The following is a 14,319-nucleotide window of genomic DNA, read 5'->3' on the forward strand; positions in this document are numbered from 1 at the left end:
ATATTATAGGCATTAAGGTAAACTAACCTACGACACAGTCCTTATAATCTACAACATGGTCATATTATAGGTATTAAGGTAAACTAACCTACAACACAGTCCTTATAATCTACGAGATGGTGATATTATAGGTATTAAGGTAAACTAACCTACGACACGGTTTTATAATCTACAAGATGGTGATATTATAGGTATTAAGGTAAACTAACCTACGACACAGTCCTTATAATCTACAAGAGGGTGATATTATAGGTATTAAGGTAAACTAACCTACGACACAGTTTTATAATCTACAAGATGGTGATATTATAGGCATTAAGGTAAACTAACCTACGACACAGTCCTTATAATCTACAAGAGGGTGATATTATAGGCATTAAGGTAAACTAACCTACGACACGGTCCTTATAATCTACAAGATGGTGATATTATAGGCATCAAGGTAAACTAACCTACGACACGGTCCTTATAATCTACAACATGGTGATATTATAGGCATTAAGGTACACTAACCTAAGACACGGTCCTTATAATCTACAAGATGGTGATATTATAGGCATCAAGGTAAACTAACCTACGACACGGTCCTTATAATCTACAACATGGTGATATTATAGGCATTAAGGTACACTAACCTAAGACATGGTCCTTATAATCTACAACATGGTGATATTATAGGCATTAAGGTAAACTAACCTACGACACGGTCCTTATAATCTACAGGATGGTGATATTATAGGCATTAAGGTAAACTAACCTACGACATGGTCCTTATAATCTACAGGATGGTGATATTATAGGCATTAAGGTAAACTAACCTACGACACGGTCCTTATAATCTACAGGATGATGATATTATAGGCATTAAGGTAAACTAACCTTGACAAGGTCCTTATAATCTACAGGATGGTGATATTATAGGCATTAAGGTTAACTAACCTATGACACAGTCCTCATAATCTACAAGATGGTGATATTATAGGCATCAAGGTAAACTAACCTACGACACGGTCCTCATAATCTACAAGATGGTGATATTATAGGCATCAAGGTAAACTAACCTACGACACGGTCCTTATAATCTACAAGATGGTGATATTATAGGCATCAAGGTAAACTAACCTTGACAAGGTCCTTATAATCTACAAGATGGTAATATTATAGGCATTAAGGTAAACTAACCTACGACACGGTCCTTATAACCTACAAGATGGTGATATTATAGGCATTAAGGTTAACTAACCTACGACACGGTCCTTATAATCTACAGGATGGTGATATTATAGGCATTAAGGTAAACTAACCTACAACACGGTCCTTATAATCTACAAGATGGTGATATTATAGGCATTAAGGTAAACTAACCTACGACACGATCCTTATAATCTACAAGATGGTGATATTATAGGCATTAAGGTAAACTAACCTACGACACAGTCCTTATAATCTACAAGATGGTGATATTATAGGCATTAAGGTAAACTAACCTATGACACGGTCCTTATAATCTACAGGATGGTGATATTATAGGCATTAAGGTAAACTAACCTACGACACAGTCCTTATAATCTACAAGATGGTGATATTATAGGCATTAAGGTAAACTAACCTACGACACGGTCCATATAATCTACAGGATGGTGATATTATAGGTATTAAGGTAAACTAACCTACGACACGCTCCTTATAATCTACAGGATGGTGATATTCTAGGTATTAAGGTAAACTAACCTACGACACGGTCCTTATAATCTACAGGATGGTAATATTATAGGTATTAAGGTAAACTAACCTACGACACGGTCCTTATAATCTACAAGATGGTGATATTATAGGTATTAAGGTAAACTAACCTACCACACGGTCCTTATAATCTACAAGATGGTGATGTTATAGGCATTGAGGTAAACTAACCTACCACACGGTCCTTATAATCTACAAGATGGTGATATTATAGGCATCAAGGTAAACTAACCTACCACACGTTCCTTATAATCTACAAGAAGGTGATATTATAGGCATTAAGGTAATCTAACCTACGACACGGTCCTTATAATCTACAAGATGGTGATATTATAGGCATTAAGGTAAACTAACCTACGACACGATCCTTATAATCTACAAGATGGTGATATTATAGGCATTAAGGTAAACTAACCTACGACACAGTCCTTATAATCTACAAGATGGTGATATTAAAGGCATCAAGGTTAACTAACCTACGACACGCTCCTTATAATCTACAAGATGGTGATATTATAGGCATTAAGGTAAACTAACCTACGACACGGTCCTTATAATCTACAAGATGGTGATATTATAGGCATTGAGGTAAACTAACCTACGACACGCTCCTTATAATCTACAAGATGGTGATATTATAGGCATTGAGGTAAACTAACCTACGACACGGTCCTTATAATCTACAAGATGGTGATATTATAGGCATTCAGGTAAACTAACCTACGACACGGTCCTTATAATCTACAAGATGGTGATATTATAGGCATTAAGGTAAACTAACCTACGACACGGTCCTTATAATCTACAAGATGGTGATATTATAGGCATTAAGGTAAACTAACCTACGACACTGTCCTTATAATCTACAGGATGGTGATATTATAGGCATTAAGGTAAACTAACCTACGACACGGTCCTTATAATCTACAAGATGGTGATATTATAGGTATTAAGGTAAACTAACCTACGACACAGTCCTTATAATCTACAAGATGGTGATATTATAGGCATCAAGGTAAACTAACCTACGACACGCTCCTTATAATCTATAAGATGATGATATTATAGGCATTAAGATAAACTGAAACATTAAGTTATGAGTAAACTTGCTGCTCTATATGATAGGTATATGAGTCCTGTAATGGGACAGGAATACTAAATATAGTGTTACACTTTTTTTATATGCAAAAAGGTAAAGTGGATTGTATAAATGCAAGAATCAATGAAAATAATACCCCTCTAAGCAGGAATTGATTTAAGTAGAACTTCCTCAGAATATTTTTTGTTTGAAATATCCAAAAGATAAGGTCTAAGAAAGTTTAAAGCTGGTAAAATAAGAAAGTTCAAGGTTGATAAAACTTTCTTTAAGAATCAGTTGTGTTACTGCCCTGTTTTAATACCCTACCTAGGAAAGCAGATGGGTATTGTTTTGAGGGATAATAACATAATGTCTGTCCTGCTTCTTAATAACAATATAGATATTTTGCTGTAGTTACATTTTGTGATAAGACAACTATATATGATCCTTTCTTTCAGAATTTACAGTTAGATTTTGAAAGGAAAGAAGATTATTGTACAATTGAAGATGACCAAGGCAAGATAGAGTTACAGAAACAGACAGAGGAAAAGAAAAAACAGTAAGCTATGTCAAAATTTCAAATGAACTTAAAATAAAATCTTCAAAAACAGGCAAACATATTTAGACTATGTTCTATATGTCTAACAAAGAATGTTGTAATGAATAAAGTCTATGAAAAGTTAATTCAACTTATAGATAAACTATGGTCACCCTGACTAAAATGTTAATCAGTACATCTCCAACGGATTAAGCATAAAGACGTCATTTGAGAAAAGCATGACCTTGTGCAATACCAAAATATAGTATTGAAAGAATGAAGGACTGTAAGTGTTGATAGATATAAGAAGATGTGGTATGAGTGCCAATGAGACAACTCTCCATCTAAGTCACAATTTGTAAAAGTAAACCATTATTGATACCTGGATAGCAATGTCTAGGTATGTATTTAATAAACAGTTTTACTTAGAACAACTTTACTGGAATATTAGAGTTGACTTTCTCAGTGTCGGTATACTTTTGGACTATGTTGTAGAATTATTGGATTATTAGAGTAGACTTTCTCAGTGTCTGTATACTTTCGTACTATGTTGTAGAATTATTTGATTTTATACGAGAGGTCAATACTCATTGTTTTTAAAATCTTGTGGAAAGACTTTTCAGTATGAAAAGAATGATATATAGTGGATGGATATAAGATAATAATCATTGTGTTTAAATCAATGTTTTATTATTACTCTAAGATGAAAGATTTGTATTTTTATTTCAGGAGAGAAGAAAGAAAAAAATATCAAGATGCCTTAGATAGTACATTGTCTAGGTCCCGGAGACCTGAAGTGTCACTGACTATAAAAGTGGACGACTTTAGATAACTCATAAAAACAGAACAAATATTTGTGCTGTTCTTTACTATAAAGTAGTAATTGCAATATTAAATTATAATACAAGAGGAGTGACTTCTCATACCAACATTGCTGCTTTATGAAAAGTTTTTTGTATTTTTTTTATGTTACTGAACGTTGACTAGAATGTCTTTATTTTTGTACATCATCATTATACCAATCTGATTAAAGGCTTTTTGTAAGGATCTGACTACACTCTGTACTATACTGGGATCATTAGATTTCTTGTAATGATCTGACCACACTCTGTACTATACTGGGATCATTAGATTTCCTGTAATGATCTGACCACACTCTGTACTATACTGGGATCATTAGATTTCTTGTAAGGATCCGACCACACTCTGTACTATACTGGGATCATTAGATTTCTTGTAATGATCTGACCACACTCTGTACTATACTGGGATCATTAGATTTCTTGTAATGATCTGACCACACTCTGTACTATACTGGGATCATTAGATTTCTTGTAATGATGCACCCTTTCAAAAATTTGGGAGCAGACATTTTTTAAATATGCCCCCAAGTGTTGCCCTTGACTGCCCGTCTTTCCATCCGTCCTTCCCTCCCATTTTCGTTTCCGCATTCTAACTTAAGTTTGCCTCATGCAAATTTTATAAAATTATACACAATGCTAAGAACCAAAAGTTGCAGACAGAGTTCGAATTTGGGCAGTGATTCACTTACCGTTCTAGAGTTATGCCCTTTATAACATTTGAGGTTCATAGTCAAACCCAATTTTGAGTTTATCAGTACTTCTGTTGTTACACATTTGTTATATGTCTAAATGATCAATACAGTTTAGTATTTCCTGATATGAGCTAATAACTCATAATGGAAAATCAAATTATAGTACATCATACACATTCACTGTTATACTCTACTACTGGGACATTTTTATTTAACTACATTTTGTATTTTATAAGTATTTCTTATAATAGACTGCAGGTGTTTTTACTCTTATAAGTTGAAGTAAATATGAAAAGTAGAATTTTCATGGTTGTTAGAATTTTGTGATATACATTTTTATAACAAAAAAATTGTTGATTGTTAAATTGTTGAACTGTTTCAATAAAACATTTTAATTGATCATATTTGTTTTCCTAATTTATTTGAAATTATATGTTTATCTGATAATAATAGTGGTCTTCTATCTCCAAGGAATATATTCAAGGTGAATGTATACATACCATTTTTATTCAGAAATTAAGATTAAAACATGGTTTTATGTAACCTGCTACAAAAGTGATGCAAGCAAGACAGTATTATACTGTGGTGAACTGTGCTGTTCCAGTGTGTTCATTATAAACTGTAGGGATCAATGTTGTTCCAATGTGGTCAGTATTATACTGTGGTGAACAGTGTTGTTCCAATGTGGTCAGTATTATACTGGGATAAACAGTGTTGTTCCAATGTGGTCAGTATTATACTGTGGTGAACAGTGTTGTTCCAATGTGGTCAGTATTATACTGTGGTGAACAGTGTTGTTCCAGTGTGGTCAGTATTATACTGGGATGAACAGTGTTGTTCCAATGTGGTCAGTATTATACTGGGATGAACAGTGTTGTTCCAATGTGGTCAGTATTATACTGGGCTGAACAGTGTTGTTCCAGTGTGTTCAGTATTATACTGGGGTAAACAGTGTTGTTCCAATGTGGTCAGTATTATACTGTGGTGAACAGTGTTGTTTCAATGTAGTCAGTTTTATACTGGGGTGAACATTGTTGTTCCAGTGTGTTCAGGATTATACTGGGGTGAACAGGGTTGTTCCAATGTGGTCAGTATTATACTGTGGTGAACAGTGTTGTTCCAATGTGGTCAGTATTATACTGTGGTGAACTGTGTTGTTTCAGTGTGTTCAGTATTATACTGGGATGAACAGTGTTGTTCCAATGTAGTCAGTATTATACTGTGGTGAACAGTGTTGATCCAGTGTGGTCGGTATTATACTGTGGTGAACAGTGTTGTTCCAATGTGGTCAGTATTATACTGTGGTGAACAGTGTTGTTCCAATGTGGTCAGTATTATACTGTGGTGAACTGTGTTGTTTCAGTGTGTTCAGTATTATACTGGGATGAACAGTGTTGTTCCAATGTAGTCAGTATTATACTGTGGTGAACAGTGTTGTTCCAATGTGGTCAGTATTATACTGTAGTGAACTGTGTTGTTCCAATGTGGTCAGTATTATACTGTGGTGAACTGTGTTGTTTCAGTGTGTTCAGTATTATACTGGGATGAACAGTGTTGTTCCAATGTAGTCAGTATTATACTGTGGTGAACAGTGTTTTCCAGTGTGGTCAGTTTTATACTGGGATGAACAGTATTGTTCCAGTGTGGTCAGTTTTGTACTGTGGTGAACGGTGATGTTCCAGTGTTGTTTTGTGCTGTTCCAGTGTGCTCATTATAAACTGTAGGGATCAATGTTGTTTTAATTTGGTCAGTATAATACTGTGATGAACAGTGTTGTTCCAATGTATCAATATTTCACTGTGGTGAACAGTACTGTTCCAGTGTGATTATTATCCTACTGTGGAGAAATGTGCTCTTCCAGTGTGCTCAGTATTATTCTGTGAAGATAAGTGCTGTTCAAATGTGCTCAGTATTATTCTGTGTTGAACAGTGTTGTTCCAGGGTGTTCAGGATTATACTGGGGTGAACAGTGTTGTTCCAATGTGCTCAGTATTACACTATGGTGAATTGTGTTGTTCCGGTATGTTCAGGATTATACCGGGGTGAACAGTGTTGTTCCAGTGTGGTCAGTATTATACTGTGGTGAACAGTGTTTTTCCAATGTGGTCAGTATTATACTATGGTGAACTGTGCTGTTCCAGTGTGTTCAGTATTATACTGTAGGGAACTGTGCTGTTCTAGTGTGTTCAGTATTATACTGTAGGGAACTGTGCTGTTCCAGTGTGTTCATTATTATAATGTGGTGAACAGTGTTCTTATGTGTTCAGTATTATACTGTAGTAAAATGTGCTGTTCTAGTGTGTTCAGTATTATACTGTGGTGAACTGTGTTGTTTTAGTGTGTTAATTATTATACTGTAGTGAACAGTGTTGTTCTAATCTGTTCGGTATTATACTGTAGTGAACTGTGCTGTTGTAGTATATTCAGTATTATACTGTAGTGAACTGTGCTGTTCCAGTGTGGTCAGTATTATACTGTGATGAACAGTGTTGGTTCAGTGTGTTCAGTATTGTACTGTTATGAACAGTGCTGTTCCGGTGTGTTCATTATTACATTATGATGAACAGTGCTGTTCCATTGTTTTCAGTATTATACTGCAATGAACTGTGCTTTTGTAGTGTGTTCAGTATTATACTGTGGTGAACTGTGTTGTCCCAGTGTGTTCATTATTATAATGTAGTGAACAGTGTTGTCCCAGTGTGTTCAGTATTATACTGTATTGAACTGTGCTGTTCCAGTGTTTTCATATTATACTGTGGTGAACAGTGTTGTTCAGATGTGGTTAGTATTATACTGTCGTGAGAACAGTGCTGTTCCAGTATGCTCAGTATTATACTTTGGTGAATGTTCAAATGTGCTCAGTTTTATACTGTGGTGAACGGTGATATTCCAGTGTTGTTTTATACTGTTGTGAACAGTGCTGTTCCAGTGTGCTCATTATAAGTTGTAGGGATCAATGTTGTTTTTATTTGGTCAGTATTATACTGTGATGAACAGTGTTGTTCCAATGTATCAATATTACACTGTGGTGAACAGTACTGTTCCAGTGTGTTCATTATTATACTGTGGAGAAATGTGATCTTCCCGTGTGCTCAGTATTATTCTGTGAAGAACAGTGCTATTCCAGTGTGTTCATTATTATACTGTGGTGAACAATGTTCCAATGTGTTCAGTGTCCCGTAGTTACTTATTTACTTGTAATTTTCGATCTACAATACATAAAATGAACATTAGCTCTGAACGCCATACAATTATTCATTTTCATTGGGATATAATGTTTATCAAACTTATAATAGGCGACGCTAAGATGAGTTTGAAAATTAGTAAGCCAGTGTTCGAACAGAGAAATGCCTCCAAAAAGCAACCATTTACAAGTAAACGTTGCAAGACAATGAAATTGAACAGTTAATTTAGTTGCATGTCCCTTTATCCATTGGTCCCATATTATATATAGATTTATATAAGAATAAAATGTGGTATGATTGCTAATGGGACTACTATTGTTTAATAGCAGTTCTCAGATTATATGATGAAATAAATGTGCACTTTTACTTGTTTTATTGTTGAGTTTTCTCTTTTGCATTTTTCTGTACGTTGCCTCAAAGGTTGAAGCGTGTACATGTATTTGAAATGTATCTTCAAACTGCAGACACACAATAATTTGGAACCCCCAGAACACTGCAGGGCGTTTAAACTCTTTTCCATAGCAGTCTGATTTTTTTTGTGATATGTTTTTGTGTACGTTATGTATACAAAAGATAATGTATAAACCAGATAAGCAGACTTGGAAAAATTAAATTATAAAGTTAAATCCATTTACTTTGAAGTAACAGTATTTCACAGATTGATGGTAATCGGTTTTATTTAGTACTTAAGAAATTTAATCTGCTTAAGAATATCAGTAATTTTAATACCTGCAAATTCCTTTGGGATTAAACATAAAATTAACTTTGAAGTCGGTCTTTTAAAATGATGAGTAATGATTTAAAATCCACATTAGTCCTGTAGTTTATTTGTACTACATGAATTTGTATTTTGTACTTTAAGTTAGTTCTATACGTTAATTATTAGATTGGTAGACAATAGCAGAGTTAGAGGTAAAATTGTTATTTTTTTTAACTTGTATTAGCTTGTTATTTCTAACACAATTTTGATGTTTCATTTTATTATAAACTAAAGAAAGTACATTTTCTATCATTTATCTATTTCAGTCGTAACATTATACTTTACTAATCAAATATGCAATATGTATGCTGCACTAAAAGCTAGATAAACAGTGGTGCTTTTATGCTAAATTGTTTTTTTAAGAAATCTTCGTTATTACCATAGAAAATTTCTTTATATTTGATGTATATCCGTTCGTTCATCCATCTCTCGTTAGTTGAGACACATTTCATACCGGTATGATGATCGTAAAACTTGTGTAGTCTCAATTTCTGTCGTTCCTCATAACCCTGGTGAAAGATGTATGGATTGATTGGTGTTTAACGTCCAGTGGCAAATTTACTTTCAAATCAGTACGAGAACATATTGATGTGATATGCATGTGACACCTACTTTGTGTAGTTGTTAATTTCTGTGTCATTTGGTTTCTTGTAGAGAGTTGTCTCATTGGCAATCATACCACATCTTATTTTTACATTTGTATATAAAAATAGGGAGATGTGGTATGATTGCGAATGAGACAACTATCCACAAAAGTTCAAATGAAGTGGATGTATGCAACTATAGGCAACCGTAAGTACTTTAACCATGAAAATACCCATACCGTAAAGTCGGTTATAAAAGGCCCCGACGTGAAAAAATGAAACAATTCAAATGAGAAAAAAAAACAAATATGACAGACCAACGACAACCACTGAACTACAGGCTCCTGGCTTGCGACAGGCACATCAAGAATGTGGCTGGTTAAACATGTTTGAAGGCGCCAACCATCCCCTGATCTGGGACAGTGGTGTAACGGCACAACACAAGAACAAACTATGCAAACAATAAACGAAAAACAAACATGAGAAACAGCAAAAAACGACAATCACTCGATTACAGGCTCCTGACTTGGGACAGGTACATATAGAATGTGGCGGGGTTAAACATGTTTGAAGGCACCAACCCTTCCCTAACCTGGGACAGTGGCGTAACAGTACAATATAAAAACAAACTATAAAAATCAGTTGAAAGGACTTAACTAATCAGATCGATACAAAGTAGAAAAACATCTAACAAAAACACAGACCGGACGTGGCAGGGTATTTATACATCCCTCACAACAACAAAAAGACACAAAGTGCAGATCTAAGTGTACACGCAGTTACTGACAGCTAGTTCAAAGCAAATAACAGGATGAAAAATTGTGTCCTGCATTTTTTTTTAGTTGTAATCTCGGTCCTGCTTATTTTTTTATTAGTTTATCCTGACTTTTTATACATAATTTGTCATGCTGCCTTTTTTTTTTGCCCAGTTGCTCATCCTGCCTTTTTTTTACTCAAAACTTCTGTGCTGCCTTTTTTTCAAATTTCATCTTAAAAAAAGTTCAAAACCAAATGTGCGCAGGAAGAATATCCTCTGATTGGATACCTAATTCCGACTCCTAGCCGATCAGTCTTTTTTCTTACTATAAATTATCGTGTGCTAGTCGCGGGAGCAGCAAATACCAATGATAAAGTACGCCACAACGAGAACATCTTCATTTAATGATCACTTTGAACAGATACGGTTATGACTAGGTCTATCATAAGTTTGTTTGATGAACTACGAAATACTTTTTTTAATACCTTCCCAACGCTCAATTGCTGATAGCACGCAGATATTTCTACACTTTTTCGTATTTCTTCAAACCAAAACTGTTTTTATGGTTTCAAGCTAACCCTAAGAGCATTAAGGTAGCTGCTCATACCGCTGTCCCAAATAATGTGAATAAACATTTGTATCCACCATCCTCTTAAAATCATAGCTTCCTATAATAATCTAATGTGCGCGAAAAAAGATTATCAGCAGACCCGTACTATGATGGCTGTTTGTTGCTGAACGTTTCTTTTGAATAGATATAGACGTCCTTTAGAAGTCGAATAGATATAGACATCCTTTGAAAGTCGAAAGGATGTATCTACAACTTTTTTTAATCTATGCCAAAATTTTTAAATTCATTTAACCATATACAGAATACCAGAATACAGAGAAACCCCCAAGCTCAGATAAAACAGATATATTACTGGCCTTTTCCTGAGTTCAAGGTATATGCTTAGTACATAATTTTATATGCAGGTTTCCTGAAATCAGGTTACCATATATCTTATCAAAAGAAAGCTGAACATCCCCTCAGTCTAATGGCAATGTCATGGGACAGGTGAACATAATTAAAAACTTCTTTTATTGATATGCTGAATATTGATAATAGAAGTGAACGCTATTATAGGTCTCAATGCAAACGTATAAACCAAATCAACATCGAACCAATTCTACGTCTGGTCATCTCTTGTCCATATTTGAGAACCATTGTAGCTATCAGTATTATGCAAACTTCCATACATTCATTTCTTTAATTCCTCATATATGAGATTTAAATAACAAAATGTTTTCAAAGAGTGTGATACAATGTCGTTTTTCAGTCTTTATAAGTGTACGAGTATCATTGAATTTTTTTGTCACCATGGGCTGTTTCTTTGATTGATAAACCTGAAAATCATAAAAGGCATTTTTTTTTAGAATAAAATACATCAACATGAATAATAAAAGTATTGATTTATTAACTTATCTATCATATTTGATTACTCTACCGTTTAAAACTTTATACCTCCCTACTTCGTAACATACAACCACCTAATATTTCGTAAACGTATAAAAAAAAACAACAGTATAAGTTTAATTTTTTAATTATAAGTCAGTTACATCAGACTTCAATATAGATAGTTTTCTTCTTCAACATGAAACTTAACCCGAATAATTCAGTCCCTCCTCGTAATCGATCTCTCCTACTAATGGAGTAATCGTAGATCAGCGGAGTATAGCGACTGAATTATTCGGGTTACATGAGACTGTGAAACGTATAGATTCGATCTCTACGGCAATGTTATTACAGGGGACCTCAAAATCGTTCAAGACCGAGAGGTTATAAACTTTTTGAAAAAAGAACTAAACTATCGTCCATTAAAAATGAATTGGAAAGAGTGTCATCAGATCATGCAAAATGCACATTCATCCTTTTGTAAAAATTGGTGTAAACGGTGTAAATCTGACCAAAAAAAATCACTTGATTCTTATTTGAATAAATGTATCACATTTCGAAAATAAGTTAGGCAATAATATAAGGGTTAATTATACGCCCATTTCTATGATTTCAATTTAACTTCAAGTATCAAGCGTTTTGTGTTCGTGCCCGTCGTGGCCTGTCTACAAAGCAGTCAACAGTGTGCTTCTGATATGACGTAAATACGACACGGAAGTTTTTCTGGAAGGAAATTGTAAATTCTTCTGCATTCAAAGCCGTGCGCTCCACGGCGGAGAGTCAAATAGTAGACCGTCATTTAAGCTTAAAGTTTCTTCTGACCATTCAAAAGTTCCTTCTAGGTATCGGCTGCTTAATTATCGATACATGAAAAACGTCAAATATTGTTTCATCTAAGGCTTCTAATGAGTTTTCTACAATCCCTGACTACAATTAAATAACTTATTATCTATTTTATGAAAATACTGGAATTAATTGTTTATCAGTTTAAAAAAAACTCTTTGGATGTTTTAGATTAACTACGTGTTTTTTATGGTGCTTTTGATTCGGTTGATTTTTCGACTCTATACATTACACTTCCACACAATCTTATCAAACAGAAATTTTCTCATCTGATTGCAAACTTAATTACTGCAACTCTTAATCTGTAATGAGAAAGGTAAGTATTCTAGATGAACATTAAGAAAATGAGATGACTAAAGCTGTTAATTTTCTCCTGACAACAGCTATGTACGTTTCGGCATTCCTATGAGCACTATTTGTGCCCTTGAATAGCAGACTTGTTCCTTCATTGTTATGACGCACAGTTTGTAAATACACTCAGTAAAATCCGTCTTTTCAGTTTATAGAAAAATCAATATCACCTATCGTTATATTGATGGTAATATCTTGTTTGCTTAAATAATCAAGAATTCTTAAATTATAATACGAAAATCACCTCCTAATATTTTTACAGTCATGTTATTTATAGAGCCCGTACATTTGGATATCGTCCATGTAAACTTATCGATCCTTCGAATAAACTTATTCTGAAAGGTTATCAATTTAACTCTTTAGTTAGATCTTTGAATATTGTCTTTTATTTTGATTTTGATTAATCAAAACTTAACTGAATGTGTATGGCTGTACATTTATCGTCAGTTGTGAACACGTTTGGTCCTACATCCTGTCGATACTTATATTTTCGCATTGGCATGCACAAGGCCATATTTTCTTGGGCTTTTTATGACGTCTATACACTAAATTCACCGGTACCTTGTTTTTTTTTTTTCTTATGTTTTTTTTTATGTGGTAAGTGCTTATATTTGATGAGTCAAGCCTTTTACAGCTGCTTTTTGCAGTTTTTTTCAGTGCTGTTACACCACTGTCCGGGTAAGAGGAAAAACTATTTAATCCTACCACATTTGTGATGTGCCTGTGCTCTATATATACAGTTGTTTACATCCTCATTAAAGCGGGGTAAAGACTGCGGGAGAAATATGTTTATATCCATGTTGATATGGATGACGATTTTAACATGTTGGTTCAAACCAATACAAATCAGGCGTTATAAAGTTTTACATTCTTTCCATTCGACTTAAAGATTATTTTCCTAAATCAAGATAATCAGATTTAACTTCAATACGTGTTAGCAGATGATGTCTAAATCGAAGATATGTCTTTATTTTATAAGGCGGATCAATTATTTACGATCAATTGGTATTTAATGCTTGTAGATCACCCAGAAGAAACATTTAAAGAATCCTACTACTTTAATAAGAGTATTTTATTTGAACTGATAACGTTGTTTAATTTTTTATCAAGTATTTGTAATTGTGTGAATCTTTAAATTAGTGAAGTCCCCGACAAATACTATACACGTGTGAATGGAAACCATTTACCTACTGGATACTGGAGCCCAGACACCAAGCACTGTCATACTGGACCCCAAACATCAAGCGCTGTCATACTGGACCCCAAACATCAAGCATGGTAATTCGACCGTCTCGTCCGTGAGCCAAGTTAATGAGATATCCCACATTTTTAACGCACAAGGTCACAGGCAAACAGTTATGAAAGTACTGAAAATCAAAATGATAATAATTATTGTATTTAAGCAGCTACTGAAATATTTCAGGACCTCATAATTCGAATTCAAAATACCAATAAATCATTGAGAACCTCCTGAAATATGTCAGGACCTC

At 34.2% G+C, this 14,319-nt stretch overlaps 1 protein-coding gene and 1 long non-coding RNA gene across 3 annotated transcripts in view; both read left to right on the forward strand.

Moving 5' to 3' along the window:
• The window catches only part of LOC127731092 (ubiquitin carboxyl-terminal hydrolase 40-like), a 49,522-nt gene extending 44,208 nt beyond the window's left edge, over positions 1-5,314 (forward strand). For both annotated transcript variants that reach the window (XM_052239951.1, XM_052239952.1), the window contains 2 exons: positions 3,280-3,380; positions 4,089-5,314. In XM_052239951.1, the coding sequence (XP_052095911.1) occupies positions 3,280-3,380; positions 4,089-4,191 (204 nt within the window). In that variant the 3' untranslated portion in view covers positions 4,192-5,314. The remainder of the gene's footprint in view (positions 1-3,279; positions 3,381-4,088) is intronic.
• LOC127731097 (uncharacterized) lies at positions 978-2,829 on the forward strand. The gene is made up of 4 exons (XR_007995493.1): positions 978-990; positions 2,271-2,331; positions 2,637-2,689; positions 2,812-2,829. It is a non-coding gene; the product is annotated as an uncharacterized LOC127731097 (long non-coding RNA).
• Positions 5,315-14,319: the final 9,005 nt, after the last annotated feature.

The sequence above is a fragment of the Mytilus californianus genome, unplaced genomic scaffold (genome assembly GCF_021869535.1).
Source record: "Mytilus californianus isolate M0D057914Y unplaced genomic scaffold, xbMytCali1.0.p SCAF_2, whole genome shotgun sequence".
Lineage (NCBI taxonomy): Eukaryota > Metazoa > Mollusca > Bivalvia > Mytilida > Mytilidae > Mytilus > Mytilus californianus.